We start from the raw sequence: 23,664 nt of genomic DNA on the forward strand, positions 1-23,664 counted from the left end.
AGTCATGGTAACATTAAACTACATTTTTCCAGTTGAGCTTTTTCCTCCTCTAAAATCAAAGAAGTGTGATTTCAGGCTTCAAACCTGTGTGAGAATAAGCTTGCTATGCATTTTCAGAGAAGACATTTTTCCTCAATTTGTATCTCCTTCACCCAGAGCCATGGCAGAGACAGGCACAAATTCCACCACCAACCTCTAAGAACCTTTCTTTCTCCCTAATTCATTTACTTAAGATGTGTATTTCAAGAACTCTGGCATTAAACTGGAGGGGATGAGTGCTCTGATTAGATCTCACCACAAGGTATTGCCTCCAATGTCACCTCTTCATACCAAGGTGTTGTCACCCCAAGACATTGAAATTCAGGATTTAGGTTAGCAGGAAGCAGCAAGCAACCACCCCCAAAACCCAAGACAAACATCTGTGTGGTACTTTACAATTTCATATTCACTTCTTTCTTTGTGGCTTCTTGTCTCTGAAGAACTTCCTCACTTACAAACTCAATCATTCACTGAAAGGGATTAAATACTCTCTGCAGCATTTTAAGACATTTCTCTGAGTCTTTGTTCAGCCAGATGGGCCTGGTTTCTACTTCTATAAACTAGGAGGTGAGGGTCATAAGCTGAGTAAGAAGGAGGAAAAAAGTTTGCTGAAGAGTGGAAAAGGTTTGAAATGGTGGGAAATGGGAAAGCAAGACAAACAGTGAACACTAAATAATAAGCAGTATAAATGGTATTCAGAAAAGTTCATAGGCAGGAGACCACTTGACAAGACTTTATAGATCATGGGCTATACAGTAGTCTCATTTCTAATACATATTAGACATAAAACCTTGGACAAATCCCACTGTTTATACCTACCTATTTCATAGGGATTGTGAAGATGTGACGTGCTTTGAAAATACTAAATCACATAGAATGTAAGACATTGTAATCATGTTTTTGCCATAGAAATGTATCTCAAACTCTTGCTTTACAGATGATCCAAGAAGGATAGAATCAAGTTAATGGATAGAACAGTTTAGTAGATTTGCATAAAAACAGTTTATAATCACAGTTATGGATAAAAATCTAACACTGAGAAAAGTATAGTTTCCAGTAGACAGTAACTGACTCATGAGGTGAGACTTAATTTGTTTTGCAGGCTTTTCTGTTTAATAGAATTTGTTGAAACCAAATTAGCAAAGCCCTAATTATTATGGGCCATTTGCCATGCTATAAAAATAGTTTTGCTAAGTAAAACTCTAATATATTAAAGCAACTTCATCAGTAAGATTTTACCTGTAGTAATCAGAAGTAACTAATTGAACCAAGAAAATCTAAGAGAATCTTAGCATTCATATCATAGGCAATGTTTTAGGCACAAAATATAAAGATCCCAGAAAGTACACAAATAATTTACGTCATATATTCATCAAAATTAACTCTCAAATTTTAGATGGTTAAATATTTTCAAGATTTTGGTCTTTTCAAGATTGTCATCCAAAAATATATTCACTATTGTTCTATGAGTTTAAAATATGATAAAGTAACTTCTTATCCTTAGGGAGTTTCTATTTTAGGTGATAAAAGTACTTTTGTGAGAAATCATAGACCATTATAACAAAATGAAAGTACCTGTTAAGTTGAACTCCATCATGTTCTCTGACATACCATCAATATTTGGAAGAATATATCGAATGTCAGGGACAATGACAGCAGCCATGTATGTAAGAGTTAAGATTCTGAATTTAATTTTCCTAGCTGTACTGGCATTGTGATTTAGTAACTGCATTTTATTGTGATTAAGCAACTGGCACTCATGTTACAAAACTGCAAGAAAAAATGTCAATATGGGTCATGGAGGTGAACTCATTGATTTTGGCATGCATCAACAACACCGCAAAGGTACTATCAACTCTCATTTTAAGTCCTTTTACTTGTTCCAATGGTAGGTAGCATGTTTAATAGAATAATTTGTTTTAAAGACTGAACCCTTCTCTGGTAAAAGCATAGGAGTGTGAACTTTTCTTTGGTAAAGTACATATTCTATTAATCATGCTGGAAAAAGTTCAATAGGTGCTTTAAACTTAGTGCATAGGTTTATTATTTTTTTCCAACTATTTGTTCTAGGAGGTAAGTACGTAAATCTAATTATTTCAGAAAGGGCTACCTCCCCCTACCTGAATTCCATTCAAGTATGGTAAAGAAAAGAAAGAGTGGTTTAGGCAGTCTTAACTTTTTGAAAACTTATTTTTAGAATAATTACCACAATGTATTCAAAGTAGTAATGGTTATTTTACAAACCTTATTTTTATACTGCTCTATGGTTCTTTGTAACTAAGTCTTTAAGTTAGAATTTAATTTTAAACTACTACTATATGTTTTTAATTAGTGAGAAGTGGATACAACAAATACTTAAAAGAAGTCAAAAGTAAAATGAAACTGGCATTTAATAGACAGCCTGGGTAATCAAGAAGCACAACTATTTAAAACAGATATAAGGGTCTCTTGGTAAACTAATACAATTATGTAAAGTTTAAAAATAAAATAAAATTAATTAAAAAAAAAAAAAGTCAAATGTTAAGTTTTATATTTGTCACCATGTAGATTTTCCCTACCACTCTGCTGTAATACAAAGAACTCATTGGGAAAGCCTTATTCATTCAGAGTGATCAATAGTTCTTCCAATTACTTGGAATTGATATAAAAATTTGAATTAAAAAACTGGACATGTAAATTGCTTGTATGTAAAAAAAAAAACAAAAAAACTGGACGTGGAACAACGGACTGATTCTAAATTGGGAAAGGAATACTCCAGTGTGGTATACTGTCACCTTGCTTATTGAACTTATATGCAGAGTACATTATGCGAAATGCTGGGCTGGAGAAGCACAAGCTGGAATCCAGATTGCAGGGAGAAATATCAATAACCTTAGATATGCAGATGACACCACCCTTATGGCAGAAAGCAAAGAAGAACTAAAGAGCCTCTTGATGAAAGTGAAAGAGGAGGGTGAAAAAGTGGGCTTAAAACTCAACATTCAAAAAACGAAGATCAATGCATCTGGTCCCATCACTTCATGACAAATAGATGGGGAAACAATGGAAACAGTGAGAGACTTTATTTTGGGGAGCTCCAAAATCACTGCAGATGGTGACTGCAGCCATGAAATTAAAAGACGCTTACTCCTTGGAAGAAAAGCTATGACAAACCTAGACAGCATATTAAAAAACAGAGACATTAGTTTACCGACAAACATTGTCTAGTCAAAGCTATGGTTTTTCCAGTAGTCATGTATGGATGTGAGAGCTATACTATAAAGAAAGCTGAGTGCCGAAGAATTGATGCTTTTGAACTGTGGTGTTGGAGAAGACTCTTGAGAGTCCCTTGGACTGCAAAAAGATCAAAATTGTCAATCCTAAAGGAAGTCAGTCCTGAATATTCACTGGAAGGACTCAAGCTGAAGTTCCAATACTTTGGCCACCTGATGCGAAGAGCTGACACACTGGAAAAGACCCTGATGCTGGGAAAGATTGGAGAAGAGGAGAAGGGAATGACAGAGGATGAAATGGTTGGATGGCATCACTGACTCGATGGACATGAGTTTGAGCAAGCTCTGGGAGTTGGTGATGGACAGGGAAGCCTGGTGTGCTGCAGTCCATGGGGTCTCAAAGAGTCAGACACAACTGAGTGACTGAACTGAACTGTTTTAAACAGATTCCTTTGTATTTTTTCTATTGAATATAGAAATGATTTCTGGTTAAAAATGTCTCTTTTTAAACAGGTAAAAATATGTTCTTTTAAGTATAGTTATGTGTCTTAAAATCGTTCGTTTTATAAAAAGACTAGGATAGACAAATAATTTACACTCTTTCTAGGAGACACTCCAAAAGGAAAAAAACTTTAGCCCAGCTTCTTTCCAAATTATGTTTTCTAGGATAATAGAACCTTACTGTGTTTTAAAAAGTACATGACATAAATAAGATATCCATTTAATAGGAAGACTTTTAGACATTTAAATATCTTCCTCACTAGCTTGGAATAACAGCAATCAAAAGTCTGAAAATCCAATCTGGATACTGTGTAGTTTACACTGTAGAAGTATACTTTCAGAATTTCAAGCTTAAATATAGATGCTTTTTCCCTATGGTGATAATGTTTAGTCAATTTGTGTTTACCTTAGGGTGAGAGGTATGACTGGGAAAAGGCACAAGGGGACCTCCAGGGCACTGAAAATGATGCATATCTTATTCTGGGTGGTGGTAACATGAGTGTGTGCATATGTAAAATTTCACGTACCTGTGTACTTTATGTACTTTATGATATATGTTATATTTCAAGAAAAAGTAAAAAGGGTGTTTAGCTACTTATGAAATGCCCAACTGTTTTACAATGCCTCATTAATATGACTTTGTTAGTCAAAATGGTATCAGATCAGATCAGATCAGATCAGTCGCTCAGTCGTGTCTGACTCTTTGCGACCCCATGAATCGCAGCACGCCAGGCCTCCCTGTCCATCACCAACTCCCGGAGTTCACTGAGACTCACATCCATCAAGTCAGTGATGCCATCCAGCCATCTCATCCTCAGTGGTATAAGGAAAAAACAAATTATCTGATATGCATGGCTTAAGGACTGCTAATCATGCTTAGGCAAACTATATCTGAAGCTAGAGCAAAGTTTTAGTGATGAGATGTGCTGGTAGTATATCAGAAATTGCCAGGAAGAATACAGTGCATCAGCTTAACTATAAAGGACTGAAGTACTGTAACAGTTTAAGCAACAACCAGAAGATCAGAACATCTGCAAATAAATGATGTGACTATGGCATGTTTATTTGATTTATTAACCCATACTTTTTATTTCTGCTTACTGTTTGGGTTTTTGTCACTGTATTGTTTGTACTTCCAAATGATTGGGAATTCTGTTACATATTCTAAACTGTTGTTTTTAGTGTGGTAAAAAGCTGAATTTATGATTGTGCTTTTAAAATTATGCATTCAACTTCATAGCTATTACTGGAGAAGAGTTGGTTTACGCAGGAAATACAAACACACAATCTGCCTCAAATGATTTTTACTTTTGCTCAGAACCATGTTAATTCTCATCACCTCCAAAAGCCTTTGAGAGGATTAGCTGCATAGACCAATATTGTTCTATATTAGTCAGTATTAAGCATATGATGTCACCTTGTTTCCTCCCCTCCTTAAGCTTTTTTTTTTTTTTTTTTTGCGGGGGGGAGGGGAGTGGGGTTTTGTGTGTGTGTGTGTGTGTGTGTGGTAATTTTCAAAATTCCGTGGCTTAAATACCACTAGCTGGCACACATGATTGATAAACTTACACTCTCAAACCTGTTTGAAATGGGTCAAATACCTAAGTGCTGCAGAACAATGCAAACCAACCAGCAATTCCTCATAAAAGAGAAAGGGGGTGTGATTAGGTGCCAGCTATTAAGCAAGTTATTGCAAAAACAGTTTGGTGGTTTGTTTCTGCAATAGGCGCAGGTTAAACTAGTATTTTCTCTTAATTAGCTGGAAAAAATAAAAAAGACTAGGCTTTAGGAGGTAGAATAAATAGTCGAGGCATGAAGCCACTGGGGCAAACACACTCGGGGCTTTACGAAGGTCTTTATACTGACCCTCGGGATTGGTTAGTGATTATTAACCCCGCCGGGGAACTATCGAACGAAATCTGTGTGAGGCTTATCGAGCGCCGGGTAAGGAGATGCAGGAGGTAATATAAGCTTCTAATAAAAGAAACGCAGTAACAATAGCAGAGGAACAGCTCTGCCTGGTGACGTAATGGCTGGCAGCAGTCCAGCTTCAGCAGAGCTGCTGCTACCTCAGCATCCAACCTCTCTCAACAGAGTCCAGCTTCGGCAGAGCTACCCCGGCTGCTACTTCTTGCGATGCCACTTTGTCGGTGCCACCGACACCTTCGCGTACAAGGGCCAGGACGCCAAACAAAGGCTGGTCCTGCTGTTTCAAGTTGTCTGAACATACACTCTCACTCACCACCAGCCCTCCCCTCGCCGACTCCCCAAGCCCCTCAGTAGTCGAGTCAATCGGCTGCTTAAGTTTAGGGCCAGAAACCTGGCGCACACTCCAGGCGTGCCTCAGTTTCCCCGGGCTGCTCTCGGATTCGCTTCTCCCGGTCCGCACCCCACCCCCCAACCCGCCACCGATCCTCAGCCCGAGTGAAACGCGGCGGCCCCACTCTCCCGCCCGGCCCCGCGTGCCGGTCCTCCCGCCTTACCTCCGCCAGGTAGAGGTTGAGGAGACAGAGCGTGGAGAACTGGAGACAGGAGGGGAAGCAGTAGAGCAGCCAGTGGGGGAAGAAGTGCAGGTGAGCGGGCGGCCGGAGCAGGGGCAAGGAGCCGCTGAGCGAGAAGGCGGCTGAGAAGAGGGTGGTCCTGAGCGCTGCCCACAGGAGACAGAGGAAGAGACAGAGGCTCTGGTAACTCAGCCGCCGCTCGCGGTACAGGAGCAGCCGCCACAGCTGCAGGTAGGCAAAGGCGAAGAGCGCGGCGTAGAGCAGGGCGTGCAGGATGCTCAGCGCCAGCTGCACCGAGCCAGGCACCGCGGCGCCTGAGGCGGCAGCGACTGCGTCTCCGCCGCCCCCGCCGGGCGTCGAGGGCTCGCGGCCGGCCGCGGGACCCGGCACGGACACCCTCATGAGGGGGCTGGGGGGCGGGCGAAAGAGCGCGGGAAGGAAGGGGCCGGACTCGGAGCCGCCGTCGAGGGGGAGAAGGATGTCCCTCTGACCCCCCACCCACCCCAACCTCCAACCCCAGGAAGCGCCGTGACAGGACCCAGAGCCCCGCGGAGAACAGCCGCGGCTCCTCGGACCCCGCCTCCTCTCCCCGGCCCCCCACCCCCGGGGGTCTCGGCTCCTCCTGCTCCGGCTCGGCTCGGTAGATGCAAAAAACAACTCTCGGCTGGAGACAATCAGCTGAGAAACCCGAGCATTTGAGGCGCTCGCTCCGCACCTTGGGCTCCAGCCGATTGGCCCAGGAGGGCACGCCCCCTGGGCGCCGCGCTCGGAAGACCACAGGCCACAGGACCCGTCGCTCAGGGACCCCACGATCTCATTGGCCGCTCGCTTTCCCCGCCTGCTCCCTCCCCTTCATTCCCTAACCACGCTGCCGATTGGCCCAACTACTGTACGGCCTACTCGCGCTGGCGGGCGGACTAGACGTCGCCTGTCACCGGGGTGGCTCTTGCCCGCCCCCTGCGCTTCCCATTGGCTGGAAAGGCCTCACGTAAGGCCCACGAGGACAAGGAGGAGCCTCGTGGGTTGTTTTTTGCCCAGCCGTCCGACTCAGATGAGCGGTGCAGGCTGCTGCTGCGGAGGCGGGAGGAGAGTGAGCTCGCAGGTAGGGGGAGCGGTTCGCGGTTACTGGGCAGGCAAAGCACGGCCCCGCCTTCTGGGTCTCATCCTTCACGTGGAGGGAACTGTCGGTCCGCAGTCCAGATCCCAGCCGGCAAGTCTTGTCCTCAGGTCTCGGGTACGTAGGTGGCAGCGCGGGTCCTGGAGACCAGGGCTATGGTATCTGCAAGCAGGGATGCTTGCCGGCATTCGGACCTGGTGGGTCTACCTCAGCAACGACCGCACCACCCGGCTGTGGAGTTTGGCTTAAATAGGGTCTCACCTGGATGCTTCTGTTTTGTTTTCTTCTTTTTCCCTAGCGTGAGCGCCTATAAAAAGTGAGCCTTTTGTGGGGAGGAATGAGGCGAAGGCTGAACGGAAGGTCTAAGAGATCTTTCCCTCCCTCAGGACATGTTCCAGAAGAGAGTGGAATGGGATAGGAAAGAGAGTGGAAAGAGAATGGGATGGGTATGGAAGCCGTCTCTGAGTAGGGAGAAAGTGGGCATTTAAAACTTAGAATTTGGAAAGATGCTGTGAGCGTTAGGCAAAACGAGAGAATCAGAATTTTAAGTATTTGATGGATGTCTGGAGAGGAAAAGGGGAATAGTCTGTGCTTTTTAAATTCCAGATGTATTCCTTCAAAGACCGGACATGTGTGTGGGTGGATAGTTGCGCTGTATCTAGGGCTCAGACATAAGGAAACAAAATGCTATATTATGTTACTTAATGCTGTAAATAAATGAGGAGTAAATAGATCTTCCCACGTATAGTGGACTGACATATGTTTTGACTTGGGGGGAGGGGAGTTGTTTGGTAACAAAATGAGCAAAGTAGTGCAAAATGATGAGAGAATCATTTGTGTTCCCCGTAGGATGGGTGGCGCATTGTTATTTAAGTATCCCTGTGAAAGACACTGCTACATTTATTTGTGTAGCTAAGACTCGGCCTTTCCTAACTCACCATCCTAAGAAGCGTGTTGCTGCCTTCTTTCCTAGCTAAGAGATTCACAGAGAAGGTTAAAGTCTCCAGATTGTGGGACAGTAGTTCAACCAGGCACCACATGTTGGTGTGTTCTGGGTTCTGTATAGGGTGTGCTGACAAACTGATGGATGTTGAGGTCTGGTACTGTTCTGTGAAGATCCCTCAGATGAAACACTCAGCTGAGCAGGTTGTGCCGTGCAGCCAGCCTACAGTAGGGCAAACTTGGAGCGAGAAGTTCACAGGCCTAATCCAACATCAGTGCTCTACAGAAGGATCTTGGTTTGTTTGTTTGTTTGCAGCTTAAGGCATTTGCCTCATGTATTCATAAAGAATGTGGTTAGGCCAGTACACTGATTTGAAAGGGTTCAGAGAGCTCCTCGCCCCAGTGAACTAACTGATTGCAGTTATGTGCTTCAGTTCAGTTCAGTCCCTCAGTCGTGTCCGACTCTTTGTGACCCCATGAATTGCAGCACGCCAGGCCTCCCTGTCCATCACCAACTCCTGGAGTTCACTCAGACTCACATCCATCGAGTCGGTGATGCCATCCAGCCATCTCATCCTCTGTCGTCCCCTTCTCCTCCTGCCCCCAATCCCTCCCAGCATCAGAGTCTTTTCCAATGAGTCAACTCTTCGCATGAGGTGGCCAAAGTACTGGAGTTTCAGCTTTAGCATCAGTCCTTCCAAAGAACACCCAGGACTGATCTCCTTTAGAATGGACTGGTTGGATCTCCTTGCAGTCCAAGGGACTCTCAAGAGTCTTCTCCAACAGCACAGTTCAAAAGCATCAATTCTTTGGCACTCAGCTTTCTTCACAGTCCAACTCTCACATCCATACATGACCACTGGAAAAACCATAGCCCTGACTAGACAGACCTTTGTTGGCAGAGTAATGTCTCTGCTTTTGAATATGCTGTCTAGATTAGTCATAACTTTCCTTCCAAGGAGTAAGCGTCTTTTAATTTCATGGCTGCAGTCACCATCTGCAGTGCTTTTGGAGCCCAAAAAAATAAAGTCTGATACTGTTTCCACTGTTTCCCCATCTATTTCCCATGAAGTGATGGGACCGGATGCCATGATCTTCGTTTTCTGAATGTTGAGCTTTAAGCCAACTTTTTCACTCTCCTCTTTCACTTTCATCAAGAGGCTTTTGAGTTCCTCTTCACTTTCTGCCGTAAGGGTGGTATCATCTGCATATCTGAGGTTATTGATATTTCTCCCGGCAATCTTGATTCCAGCTTGTGTTTCTTCCAGCCCAGCATTTCTCATGATGTTCTCTGCATATAAGTTAAATAAGCAGGGTGACAATATACAGCCTTGACGTACTCCTTTTCCTATTTGGAACCAGTCTGTTGCACATCAATTAAGCATGGATTCAGAGTTATGTGCTTTTAGGCACTTGCCAAAATCAGGAAACCCACTTATTTTCTGGCATGTTTTATTTTTGTATGTTTTATAATCAATGAATCAGGTCATGAATAGATTTTCTCCATGAAGGGGTTTTTCTCTTTTCCCCAAATTCTCTACTCAAAGTGAGAGTAAACCACACATGGGCTTCCCAGGGGGCTCAGTGGTAGAGAGTCTGCCTGCCAGTGCTATAGAAACAGGAGACACAAGTTTGATCACTGAGTCAGGAAGATCCCCAGGAGAAGGGAATGGCAACCCACTCCAGTATTCTTGTCTGGAGAATTCCTTGGATAGAGAAGCCTGGCAGGCTACAGTCCATGGGGTTGCAAAGAGTTGGACACAACTGAGTAAACACACACACACACGTGTTTCACATCTTTGCTTGTGAGTTTTTTTTTTTTTTTTATTTCAGAGTCATAGGAAATCGGGATAGTTACCTTTTTCTCCTTCCTTTTTGGGGCCATGTATATGGGGAGGTGTAGATAGAAGATTTGCCTCACTCCCTCAGGGAAACTCTGTAAGTGGAGATGTGTTGACTCCTTTTATTGCCTCCTTTGGGTCATAAATGATAAACTGTGAGATTTATCATTTATGAGATCTAATCAGCATTTTATTGGAGGCTGGTTCAGTGAACAGGTTCTGTTCTCCAATAGCAGTGTTAAACTGTAAGTAAGCTAATTTTTGACAGGATGTTCTTACAGGAACTTTGCAAGTATTATTATATGCCCCATTTGTTGCAGAATATGAAGTGTGGCTTTTCCCAGAGAATGATGCCTGCAGATCTTTGTTTAATGTTTAGAGTTGCTGATTTCCTCTTTCTCAAAAGGGGAAACCATTAGTTTTATGTTTAATGATAAGGGAAATTTAGGCTTTTACAGAAGAAACTAACCAAGGGTCTTCTAGAAAAGCTTGTGCCTGGAAAACCTAAAATATGGAATGTGTCCCTGATGCACAATGGTTGAATACTGTTGTTTCGGGAGAGGAGATTAGCACAGTGGTCTTTGAAAGCAGAACTGTTTGCCAAGTGTTATATATGGGACCCAGTTCCCCAATGAGATTGCTCCAACTGAAAAGGGCCATCAGCTGCTCCATCTGCACAGAAGGGCAAATCCTTGTCTACACCTCTCACTAACAGGAGTATCAGTGTTTTTCTCCTGAGGTACTTCCTCCTCCTTTCTCAGAATTCTGGTGCTGAGCAAAACAAACTTTTGTTGCCGTTAACATTTTATTTACAAGCTTTAGCCCTTTTTGTACTAAACCTTCATGCATCCTTTCTTACAGTGTTTGTCAGCCTCTTGTATTTGTCCTTGGTTAAATGTCACATACTTTTTCCCAACTTTTAAATGACCTGTGCATGCATACTTGTTTAGAGTTTAGGGATGAGGCAGAAGTTACATCTTACATACTAACTCTGATTATTCATCCAGGAGCATCGTGTTGAACTGAGGGCTCTTTCCAGATCCAAAGGCTAAGAGTCGCACTTAGTGGGGAGGTGTCTGTGTGTAGCATTGGCAAATATTTGCGCATGAGTTCATTTTCTTTTCATATTGGCACTGGTTGTGGTAATAGTCAGTTGCATTGTAGAGTCATCTTCCCTTTTAAAATCTTCCTAACTTGAAATTGGGTCAACTTCTTGTGAATTCTTTGAAATATATTCCTTTAAGATCTAGGATATGTTTTTATGTTTAAGTCACTCTCTTCTTAGCTGTCACTAAAACAAATAGGGCTAGGTTGGGTTATAGTGTAATAACAACCCTAAATCTTTAGAAGTTTAAAACAAGATGTTTATTTTATTTTAACACTAGTAGGCTGGGAGCCTTGTCCCATGTTGCCCTCTTCCTGAGACTTGGTTTAACAGTTGAGTATTTTCAATCATCGTGGCAGAGATAAAGTGTATCATGACTCATACACATTGACTTTTAAAAGCTTTTGGAAGTTACATATGATACTTTGCACATTTCATTGGCCAAATCAAGTCATGGCCATATGTAACTCAGGGAAGTGGGGAAGTGGAATTTTAACACATGTAGAGACCTAGAAACATTTGGACACTCTACCATTTTTGTGAGTAGATATTGTCCTTCCTATATGTACTTCAAAGAATCCACCTGCCAATGCAGGAGACGTGGGTTCAATCCCTGGGTCAGGAAGATTCCCTGGAGAAGGAAGTGGCAACCTACTCCAGTCTTCTTTCCTAGGAAGTCCCATGGATAGAGGAGCCTGGCAGGCTACAGTCTATGGGGTCCCAAAGAGTCAAGCATGACTTAGTGACTAAACAACAACTATATTCTTCTTCCTATATGTACTTCATCCTTGGCTCTTCCATGTGGAGATAACCCCTAACTCCCGTTCAGTCACTCTGTCATGCTCAAAGTCTGGGATCTCTGAGTAATGCTTAGTAGCCATGATCTCTGGACTTCATAAGTTATCCGTTTCCCTTACACTGTTGAATTCATAGAGTAGTTGTAGGGACATATAACTACAATACGTGTTCTTACTAATAATATTTGAAGAGAAGAATGGAAGACATAAACCAGACACTGAACTGTAGTGGTTTTGGAACCTTGCTGGACAGATATTGCTAGGGCTCAAAGTATAAGAAAAATGAAATAAAAAAGCATATCAAATGACTAGTTAACATTTGATTAGCCCACAGATTTACTTTGTGAAATTGCTATAAAAGCTGCTAAACATTTATAGTCAATTTCTGTGTTTTTCTCATTATTGTAGACCAGTGCTGCTGCTGCTGCTGCTAAGTCGCTTCAGTCGTGTCCGACTCTGTGTGACCCCATAGACGGCAGCCCACCAGGCTCCGCCATCCCTGGGATTCTCCAGGCAAGAACACTGGAGTGGGTTGCCATTTCCTTCTCCAGTGCATAAAAGTGAAAAGTGAAAGTGAAGTCTCTCAGTCGCGTCTGACTCTTCGCAACCCCATGGACTGCAGCCTATCAGGCTCCTCTGTCCATGGGATTTTCCAGGCAAGAGTACTGGAGTAGGGTGCCATTGCCTTCTCCTGCAGACCAGTGACAAACAGTTAATATTCTAGCACATGCCCTGGAGCATAGTTCTTTATGGTCCTTGGCTTTGGCTTGCAAGAGGTCCTTTGATTTTTATCATCTTTGGCCACATCTGAAGTTGGACTTTGGAGAATATGGTTTTTTTTCTGTGGCTGAGCAGTTTTGTTAGTGTTTCCTGACCCTGCAAAGGTGGGGACTTAGGAATTGTTTTAAGTTTTGAACAGCTAGACTTTTAGATGGTGGTGCTTCTTTGAGTACCTTTCTTTTATTTCCTTGTTAAACGTAATCAACAGCAACTATCACATGCTACTCATCTTCTGTCTTGCAGCCATAAATAAGTTCTTTAGCCACATGAACCTAACTACATGCTCATAAATTCATTAGGTACTTCTCATTTCCAAATTATTGTAGTGACAGTTATATCAAATGTTTTGTTATTCCTTAACACAAATCATTTGTTGAGGTCCTGTCTCTGTGTTTCCTGGAAGAGAAAGAGTTTCCATGAGTAGTCTCAGAACAGTTTCCTGCTGCTTGGCCCCTGAGCCTATGTGTGGGGTTCTTGTTAAGGCAGCACCTCACTTGTGATTTATATACTGGTGAAGATAAACTAGATTATGCTGCAGTAATCCACCCCCTGCCACACCAGTCTCAGTGGTTTAAGACAACAAACCTATGTTATTTCTTCCTATGTCATATATTCATTGCATACCACCTGGGGGTTCTCTGGGCTGCACCCCATCTGGGACCTATGCTGACACACAGCCACCATCTGAGTGTTTTCAGTGACTGTGACGGAAGAAAAGAAAGCCAGGCACATTGCACAGTAGCTGTTAAACTGTTGTGTGAGACAACCTTACGTGCTTATAGTGTTGAAAAAGCAAGGTATATGGGCTTTCAGTTTATCAGCTCTATTGTAAATTGAGAACTAAATTGTTTCTCATTATCCCTGAAATGTTAAATTGAAGAGTAAATGGTCTTCATGACCACTGAAATGATAAATGTCTAATTTAGTATGATTTTTTTTTCCCTAAATTTTCCATTCTCCATTCTTTACTGAAAAGTTCCACTCCTATCCTTATGAGTAATTCTTGCTACTTTTTTTTTTTCCTGTCTCCTGTTTTGACATAGTGATCTTTTGCTTAAAAGATAAGGAATCTATTTAAAATTACAGTTAAAAAATAAATAAATAAAATAAAATAAAATTACAGTTAAAATTCTCACCTGTACCTGTTGGTGTATCTTTACTTTCTAAAAGTATGATGTTTAATATAAAAACTAATTTCCCCAAACTATGTTCTTTTAAATGTAGATAATGTATATCAGCAGTAGAAAAGCTTCCTGAAAGAAGAAATTGTTCAAAAGAAATTTGAAAGTAGCAAAAGTATAAGAAAAGAGAACTGACAGTGGACACAGAAAACAGCATGGGAGTAAGTACAGCATGAAAGAAGATGAGAAGATGGTATATAGACTAAATCTGCGTTCAGAAGATAGAACTGAATTAAAATATGAGTTGAAGGAGCTATTTGCTTTTCTAAACTGTTTAAATCCATCAAACGTTACTAAATGTATATTTGGAAGGAATGTTCTTAAATAGTTTCAGTAGATATCCTCTAGGGTAGGTGGCCCCAACCTTTTTGGTGCCAGGGACCAGTTTCGTGGAAAACAAGTTTTCCATGTATGGGGGTAGGGAGCAAGAAGGGTGGTTTCAAGATGATTCAAATGTATTACATTTATTATGCACTTTATTTCTATAATTATTATATCAGCTCCACCTCAGATCATCAGGCATTAGATCCCAGAGATTGGGGACCCCTGTTCTAGAGGATTTAAAGTAAAAAGAATGTAGACATATATTTTGGATCTCATTTTCATGTTAGTGGTTTTAATTGCTATTTGAGTATTAATTGTAAATCTACTCTGGGTAGAGAATGATTAAATGCCCTGTTTAAAAAAAATGGATTGAATAATGTTTGAGAATTAATTTTAGAATCCTTAGAAATGACGGCTTAACACACACCAGTAAGTGGGGCTTCCCTGATGGTTCAGTGGTAAAAATCCACCTGCAATGCAGGAGATGCAGGAGACTCAGATTTGATCCCTGAATGAAGTTGGGAAGATTCCCTGGAGGAGGAAATGGCACCCCACTCCAGTATTCTTGCCTGAAAAATCCCATGGATAGAGGAGCCTAGTGGACTATACAGTTCCACTGTATAGTGGTTCACAAAGGTTCACAAAGAGTCAGACACAACTGAGAACACACACACACCAGTAAATAGCTATTAAACATAATATACTTAGTATTGTGTTTTCCAGATATCCTTGATATCTTTGTATCAAAAATTAATAGTATTATAAAATCAATGTCATTATATATCATCCCCTCTCACATTTGTACTAGAAGGAAATAGTAAAGTATTAGCAAAATCAAACCTGAGACTAATTTCTTCTATTATTCTTTTTACAGATTTTACTTCATTCATTCATTTAACAAATTCCTGGGGCACAACTTTGTCGCACACCTACTCTTACCAGGTATTGTCCTGGGCAACAGAAGACAGCAGTGAAAAGAGTAGATTCTCCTGTCCGTACGCAGCCGCAGCTGATGATGCCTTCCAGTTTCAGCGTGTTTAGAGCTGGCATCTCTTTTGTCATGATGTGCATTTTTTATACATCAGCAGTAGACTCTCCAGAGCTGAGTCCTCAGACATTCTTCAGTACATTGCAACCAGGAAAAGCCACCTTAGTTTATTTTTGTCAAGCTGGTAAGTATTTTTTATATTTTAATATGATTTTTGTGATGTTTCTATTGGTGTTTAATCATTATGCTCAGGGAGAACTTATTGTCAGGATTAATAAAATGTGCTTTAAAGTTGCTACTATGATATGCCTACCTGGGTTTGAATCCTGACTTTGCTTCTTCACCTGTTGTGTGACCTGGGTCAAGTCACTTAATCTCTCTGTGTGTCTTTTTTGTCATCCATAATGAGGAAGTAGTGTGTGCTTTATAAATTTGTTGTGACGATTAAGTGACTTAGCTCATGTCCCTAATCCATAGTAAATACTAGGTGAGAATTAGCTATGAGTAATATCATTTCATTATCATTTCTAAAAGTAAACATTTTGATATTTTTAGCATGTAAATATTTTTAAAGTGTTTTAAAACTTTAAATATAGTAATACTGATGCTTAAGTTTAATACTCTGCTTTAACCATACTGTTGATTATACTGAATTAATTAATACAGCTATTGAACATAACTGATCACTGTCACAGTTCTATTAAAATTTCTCAGGCCTTAAAAAATACTATTCTTGGAATTAGTAAGTGAATTCACATATTTGTTGGCTCCCTTATAGGGGTTCTTTGGTGTCTTAGAAGGTAAAGAGTTTGCCTCCAATGCAGGAGACCTGGGTTCGAACCCTGGTTTGGGAAGATCTCTTGGAGAAGGGAATGGCAACCCACTCCAGTGTTCTTGCCTAGAGAATTCCATTGTCAGAGGAGCCTGGCGGGCTACAGTCCATAGGGTCACAAAGAGTCAGGCACGACTGAGTGACTAACACTTTATTATAATTAGGATTTGAAAATGGTATGTTAAAATCATTTTGAAATTTTTGTACATGTATGTTTGTGTATAGTATTAAACTTGGAAAAATAATGACAACTGTTCCATTTAAATTAAACGTTTATTTATCCAGTTTATGTCTAGAAAGCTTCTAAGGTCACAAAATGAAAATATTTCATGATAAAAATATTAGAAATAAGAATAATGAGGCAATAGGAAATAGGGTACAAAAATATGTAATTGGTTTGTTTAGTTACTTATTTGTTGTTGCATAGTAGTTGAGCAAACTAATATATTTCTTTTGCAGTTTGCAGCTTTTGGCTTTAATTTTAAAAATTCATTTTTCCTAAGGGCAAGTCATAAAACATTCATAAAACATTTCTTATTTTAGAGTCTCCAAGAACTTCTATGTTTCTTGAAGAATTGAATGAGGCTGCTAAACCTCTCCAGGACTATGGAATTTCAGTAGCAAAGGTAAAAACATATTTATGTTAATAAATTATTAGTGACAAACATTCTACAGTTGTGTGACCTAAGAGTGAGTATCTAAAAGTAATATGTTGTTTCACATCTTTTTTCAAACTGGAAAAATATTTTTTCTATCTTTTTTTTCATAAGAATAAGCAGAAGTATAGATGGTTCCAAATTATTATACAAGTTAGTACAAATACAGAGGAAAAAGCTATTTAGAATTCTTAGAGCTTTATTTTGTAAACCATTCTATTGGAGCTATAGTGTCATTTTTTCAGTCTTGTATATAGGCTCTTTTTATTTTGCCTAAGAAATATATCATAATAGATATTCATAACTATTAAAACATTTGTATTAGCACAAACTGAGGTATCAAAATTGAAGTAATTGAAGTGTGTGTTTTTGTTTTTTCTTTCATATTCTGTCTTTATAATTGCTTATGTTGTGGTTGTCATATTTATTTTTAGAAAAATGTTAAGACGACCTAATTTGAAATTACATATTTAATTTCTCAAAAAGTGTTCAAACTTGCTGTGGAGTATTATGGAAAATTTCCAGATGCATCATGGTTTAAATAGCTTCATGAGCCTTTCATTTAGTTTAAACTTAGAATTTGTACCTCAGAAAGTGGAATGATTAATTACCCAGTGATTATTAAATTCTTCAGATTAGTGTCTCCCTGACTTTCTGTGTACATTTATTCTTTTCTAGTTCATTAACCTTCCTCCTTTGAGAGATGGCTACTGTCTGTCTTGATCCCTGCAGCTTGAGTTCCCAGGGCAGGAAACATAGAAAAGTTAACTGACTGTGACTTTTAAAGGGAAACTCTTCACTTTCACCACAAAACACTTCTGACACCAAATGTGTGTGTTTTCCACACCAAGCAGGTCTGACACCAACAACCCAGCATTAGCACAGACCCCTCAGGGGAAGGGTACAGTCCTGTGAGATTGCTCTCACTTTAGATTCCAGTCACAGGGAGTGAGAAGATCCCCAGGCTTCCTACGACTTGGCTACAAATGGGGGTTCTCACAACCCCATCCTCAGGGTCCATAATTGGCTACAGTGACTCACAGAACTCAGGGGAAGACTTTACTTAACTGTTACTGGCTTCTTACAAAGGATATCTTAGGAACAGCCAGGAAGAAATACATGGGCAAGATCTGGAAGAGTCTCAAGTGCAGGAGCTTGAGAAGGGAAGGGAAGTGGGGCTGAAAGTTACCACTCTAATCTTGCCTTTTGCTGGCAACCAGCCCCCTTCCTGAAGCTATCTAAGGGCCCCAACTGCCAGTCATTTCATTTGCATACAGACAGACTCTTATCACTGCCAGAGATTCCAAGGGTTTTAGAAACTCTTATATTTGGGGTTAAAGGACCAAATATTAGAACAAAAGATACTCCTACCACTCCATCATTCAGGAAATTACAGGGTTTTAGGTACTTCCCTAGTGGCTCAGTCAGTAAAGAATATGCCTACAATGCAGGAGACCTGGGTTTGATCCCTGGGTCAAGAACATCCCCTGGAGGAGGAAATGGCAGTCCACACCAGTATTTTTGCCTGGGAAATCCCATGGACAGAGGAGACTGGTGGGATACAGTCTCTGGGCTTGCAAGCGTCAGACATGACTTAGCAATTAACCACCATAACCACCACCAGGAGCTCTGTGTCAGGAACGAGGGGTAGAGACCAAATATATATTTCTTATTATATCATAGTTATATTCCTTGGAGAAGGAAATGGCACCCCACTGGAGTATTCTTGCCTGAAAAATCCTGTGGACAGAGGAGCCCGATGGGCTATGGTCCAAAGATCACAAAGAATTGGACACAACTAAGCGACTAAGCATGCATGTATATACCTTTAAAAAAAAATCTTTTTTTTTTAAAGTGTCAGTTCTCTTTGTATAGAGGTCTCAGGGTCTCGATTAATTGTGAACCAGTTTATACTCTGGAATGATAATGGTGCCCAAGCTTTGAACAAAAATTGGGATTTAGAAACAAAATACTGGGTTGGTATGACACTCCAAAGGGATAATCATACTGTTTATCTAGCAGTCAGTAAACTGATGACTAGTGACTATGTGTTTGCTCACTGGAGTAGAATATGAAGGTTCATGCCTAAAGATCACCTTTATGAACTAACAGTTCATAAAGCTTTTACAGTGAGGGCTTTGAAGTTATGTGGAAAGGAAACCATGGTGAAAGAGACAGACCTGGACCTCGAGTACCTAGCTCAGTCCCTGGTGCATAGTAGATGCTCAGTACTGCTTAGGAGGCTGAAAAGAGCTCAGGATTATTTAGTCTCTTATTGGATTGTAGACTTAAAAAGTATTCACAACCTAAAAGTTGAGAGTTATGTTTTCTTAGGAGGGGATTTTTAGGACTTAAAACCCAGGAGCCAGCACCTCAAGTAACCCTGAGAGAATAGCTCTGAGGAGTTGACAGGGGCAACCGGATTTTGTAGAAGTTTTGCCAAAAAGGGCAGGTAGTCCGAATGTCAAAATTGATTGCTGTTAATTAAAGGAAAGTCAGATATGGCAAGTTAAGGAATTTAGTGGTTTTCTGTGTATGGGAATATGCAAGAATCCGGGCTCACTGAAATCATTCCTTTGATACGTACCTCAGCTATCTGGTGCCAGTATCCTGTATTTTCACATCCTGAGTTTTCTCAGGGCTCACCTTCGGTGGTGGCTGCAATAGCTGATCACCGTGACATCCTTTGTTTGCTGATACGGCAGGAAATACTCCATTTCTCAAGACGGAAAAATAACTAAGATCCCAGACTTTTCTTTGGAGAGTAGATATCCAAAACACATTCACAGACCTTTTTTTTTTTTTTTGGTTACGCTGCACACCTTTGGGAATCTTAGCTCCCTGACCAAGGATTGAATCTGGGCCCTTGGCAGTGAAAGCTTGGAGTCCCAACCACTGTACTGCCAGAGAATTCCTGCAGACCATTATAATAACTGGCAGAACTTGGTCATTATAAGAGGTACAAATATAATGCTATAGAGGTTTAAAAGAAAGAAATCTTACATGATTATCAAAGTGGACATCATATTATGGTATTGGGAAAGACTTCACAAAAAGTAGCATTTTGAGATTGTCTTCAAAAGTTAAGATTTCTTTAGGCAGATGTAGATGAAGAAAACATTAAATTATAAATGGACTAAATATTCCAGGTAAGAAAACGATTGTCAGGCTGGGAACAATCAGATCAGATCAGATCAGTCGCTCAGTCGTGTCCGACTCTGCGACCCCATGAATCCCAGCACGCCAGGCCTCCCTGTCCATCACCAACTCCTGGAGTTCACTCAGACTCACGTCCATCGAGTCACTGATGCCATCCAGCCATCCCATCCTCTGTCGTCCCCTTCTCCTCCTGCCCCCAATCCCTCCCAGCACCAGAGTCTTTTCCAGTGAGTCAACTCTTCGCATGAGGTGGCCAAAGTACTGGAGTTTCAGCTTTAGCATCATTCCTTCCAAAGAAATCCCAGGGCTGATCTCCTTTAGAATGGACTGGTTGGATCTCCTTGCCGTCCAAGGGACTCTCAAGAGTCTTCTCCAACAGCACAGTTCAAAAGCATCAAGTCTTCGGCGCTCAGCCTTCTTCACAGTCCAACTCTCACATCCATACATGACCAAAGGAAAAACCATAGCCTTGACTAGACGAACCTTTGTTGGCAAAGTAATGTCTTTGCTTTTGAATATGCTCTCTAGGTTGGTCATAACTTTCCTTCCAAGGAGTAAGCGTCTTCTAATTTCATGGCTGCAGTCACCATCTGTAGTGATTTTGGAGCCCAGAAAAATAAAGTCTGACACTGTTTCCACTGTTTCCCCATCTATTTCCCATGAAGTGGTGGGACCGGATGCCATGATCTTCATTTTCTGAATGTTGAGCTTTAAGCCAACTTTTTCACTCTCCACTTTCACTTTCATCAAGAGGCTTTTGAGTTCCTCTTCACTTTCTGCCATAAGGGTGGTGTCATCCGCATATCTGAGGTTATTGATATTTCTCCCGGCAATCTTGATTCCAGCTTGTGTTTCTTCCAGTCCAGCGTTTCTCATGGTTTACTCTGCATAGAAGTTAAATAAACAGGGTGACAATATACAGCCTTGATGAACTCCTTTTCCTATTTGGAACCAGTCTGTTCCATGTCCAGTTCTAACTGTTGCTTCCTGACCTGCATACAAATTTCTCAAGAGGCAGATCAGGAGGTCTGGTATTCCCATCTGTTTCAAAATTTTCCACAGTTTATTGTGATCCACACAGTCAAAGGCTTTGGCATAGTCAATAAAGCAGAAGTAGATGTTTTTCTGGAACTCTCTTGCTTTTTCTATGATCAACCAAATCCAGTTGTAAGATATTTAGAAATGCATCTTCAAGACTTTAGAAACTCTCAAAGTAAATGAAGGAAAAATAATATATCATGCAAATAATAACCAAAAGAAAGCTGGTGTGACTATATTACTTTATCAATGTAGATTTAAAAGCAAAAAACCTTTGGGTCATCTTTTTTCTATCATAACCAATCCATTAATAAGTCCTTCAGGTTCTACTTCCCTGGTAGCTCAACTGGTTAAGAATCCGCCTGTAATCAGGAGACCCCAGTTCAATTCCTGGGTCAGGAAGATCCTCTGGACAAGGGATAGGCTATCCACTCCTGTATTCTTAGGCTTCCCTTGTGGCTCAGCTGGTAAAGAATCTGCCCGCAATGCGAGAGAGCTGGGTTCAATCCCTGGGTTGGGAAAATCCCCTGGAGAAGGGAAAGGCTGCCCACTCCAGTATTCAGGGCTGGAGAATTCCATGGACTGTACAGTCCATAGGGTTGCAAAGAGTTGGACACAACTGAGTGACTTTCACTTTCTCTCAGGTTCTACTATCAAAACCATGCATACTTGACCACTTCCGGTATCTTCATTTCCAGTATCTTGTCCAAACATCCTCACTTCTCCTCTGGGAAACCACAACAGCTGCCTATTTGGCCTTTTTCCTTTCACTTTTGTCTCACCAAACCCTTCTCCACACATAAGCAAATGTATCAGATCTCAGAAAGGCTTCCCATTAGAGTTGTGTTAAAATCGAAACTCCTCTTTGGATACTGACTTCCTCTTATCTCACTTTCTGTTCCTCCACCTTCCTCAGTTTGTTCCTGGCACTTGCTAGTTGTCTTTGTGTTACTTGAACCTGCTAGATTTTCCATAAGGCCTTTGCAGGTATTTCCCACTCATCTCTTCCACATATTTATATATTTGCATGCATCATTCCGTTACTTCAGTTCTTTGTTCACATGTTACCTCCTCAGAGAATCCTTCTTTGATGAAGATAAGCCTTCTTTAGGTAAGCCTTCTTACCTAAAATGTCCTGTCATACACTATCCCCATAGTAAGTTTTTTTTCCTTCATAGTGCTTAACATTACATATTATTTAGTTTTTAAATGGTCTATCTCTGCTTTTAGAATATGAGTTCTAAAGGGAAAGATTTTAATTTGGAACCTAACTGTGCTCCCAGTGAAGAGAATAGTGACTAACATACGATAGGTGTTCAAATGTGTTTTGAGTGAATGAATGGACAAATCTGTTATCATAATATCAACCATCCCCTATGCTCTGACTTAAAAAAAATTTTTTTTTTAATTATAGTAAAATTCATGGCTTTTGGTTATGACTATACTCTGACTTTTAATTCTGGTTCTCTATTCCTCATATCCTTTCTGGGTATCAGTTCTCTTTTAGTAGCTGTTTGAAAAATAAAACAAATGTAGCTTTTCCACTTGTCACTGTGCTTCCTCAAACTCCATTAAAGTTAACCTGAAAACAAAAACCAAAAACAAAACAAAAAAAACCCATTAACAAATGCAAATTTAACAAAATCCAAAACAAAATACTAACTGTTCTTCCTATCTTAGTTTTGGTAAGTTATGTTTCAGGCAACCCACTTGCCCTGTCTGACAGCCTCTTCATTCTCTCTCTTTCCTTCCCCTCTATGTCCCGTGGTGCATATTATACGCTCAGTCTTCTTAGTTTTACTTTCTGTATTTGTGAAAAGTCTCTTGAATCTCTTCTGTCCTTTTCTGCTTTACTTCAGGCCCTTGTCAGCCTTGACCTGTGAAAGTGAAAGTGTTAGTCGCTCAGTGGTGTCCCACTCCTTGCAACCCTATAGACTGGAGCCTGCCAGGCTCCTCTGTCCATAGGATTCTGCAGACATGAATACTGGAGTGGGTTGCCATGCCCTCCTCTAGGGGATCTTCCTGACCCAGGGATCCAACCTAGTCTCCCACATTGCAGGTGAATTCTTTACAGTCTGAGTCACCAGGGAAACCCTTCTTGACCTGTGGTGGTGGTGGTTTAGTTGCTAAGTCATATTTGACTCTTGCAACCCCATGGGCTGTAGCCCGCCAGGCTCCTCTGTGGAATTCTCCAGGCAAGAATACTGGAGTGGTTGCCATTTCCTTCTCCAGAGGATCTTCCTGACCAGGAATCGAACCCAGGTCTCCTGCATTGCAGGCCGATTCTTTACCAACTGAGCTATGAGGGAAGCTTTGACCTGTACTGATGTGATACTCTGTCATCTGGCTTCCTTGCCTTTGTGCTATACCTTCCATTTCATCTGCATGTTGCTGCCAGGATCGTCCTCATATTTTTCACAGAGTCTTCATTGTAAACTATCAAGAGTGTTGTGGCTGCTCTAAAATCATCAGGAACTCAGACTCGTTCTTTCTTTTGCACCATCCTTAGCAAGGGTTTCTCCTTTAAGGATGCCTTATGGCCCATGATGACTGCTGGTGCCTACCTGCCTTGTTAGGTTTTTTTCTTTGTCATCAAGGAGTGGGAAGAGCATGAGTATCAGACAACCTCCTTTAAGACCCTTCTAGGAATG

At 41.1% G+C, this 23,664-nt stretch overlaps 2 protein-coding genes across 4 annotated transcripts in view; one reads left to right on the plus strand and one right to left on the minus strand.

The window, feature by feature from the left end:
- GPR137C (G protein-coupled receptor 137C) overlaps positions 1 to 6,769 on the minus strand; it is a 62,808-nt gene extending 56,039 nt beyond the window's left edge. The window contains exon 1 of the mRNA XM_027552973.1: positions 6,236 to 6,769. Within this exon, the coding sequence (XP_027408774.1) occupies positions 6,236 to 6,655 (420 nt within the window). The 5' untranslated portion in view covers positions 6,656 to 6,769. The remainder of the gene's footprint in view (positions 1 to 6,235) is intronic.
- Positions 6,770 to 7,260: 491 nt separating this feature from the next.
- TXNDC16 (thioredoxin domain containing 16) overlaps positions 7,261 to 23,664 on the plus strand; it is a 92,983-nt gene continuing 76,579 nt past the window's right edge. For 2 of the 3 annotated variants that reach the window (XM_027552974.1, XM_027552976.1), the window contains exons 1-4: positions 7,261 to 7,355; positions 14,060 to 14,177; positions 15,215 to 15,512; positions 16,704 to 16,786. In XM_027552974.1, the coding sequence (XP_027408775.1) occupies positions 15,353 to 15,512; positions 16,704 to 16,786 (243 nt within the window). In that variant the 5' untranslated portion in view covers positions 7,261 to 7,355; positions 14,060 to 14,177; positions 15,215 to 15,352. Of the gene's footprint in view, positions 7,488 to 14,059; positions 14,178 to 15,214; positions 15,513 to 16,703; positions 16,787 to 23,664 lie in introns of all 3 variants that reach the window. The other variant, XM_027552975.1, reaches the window with a different exon arrangement.

The sequence above is a fragment of the Bos indicus x Bos taurus genome, chromosome 10 (assembly GCF_003369695.1).
Source record: "Bos indicus x Bos taurus breed Angus x Brahman F1 hybrid chromosome 10, Bos_hybrid_MaternalHap_v2.0, whole genome shotgun sequence".
Lineage (NCBI taxonomy): Eukaryota > Metazoa > Chordata > Mammalia > Artiodactyla > Bovidae > Bos > Bos indicus x Bos taurus.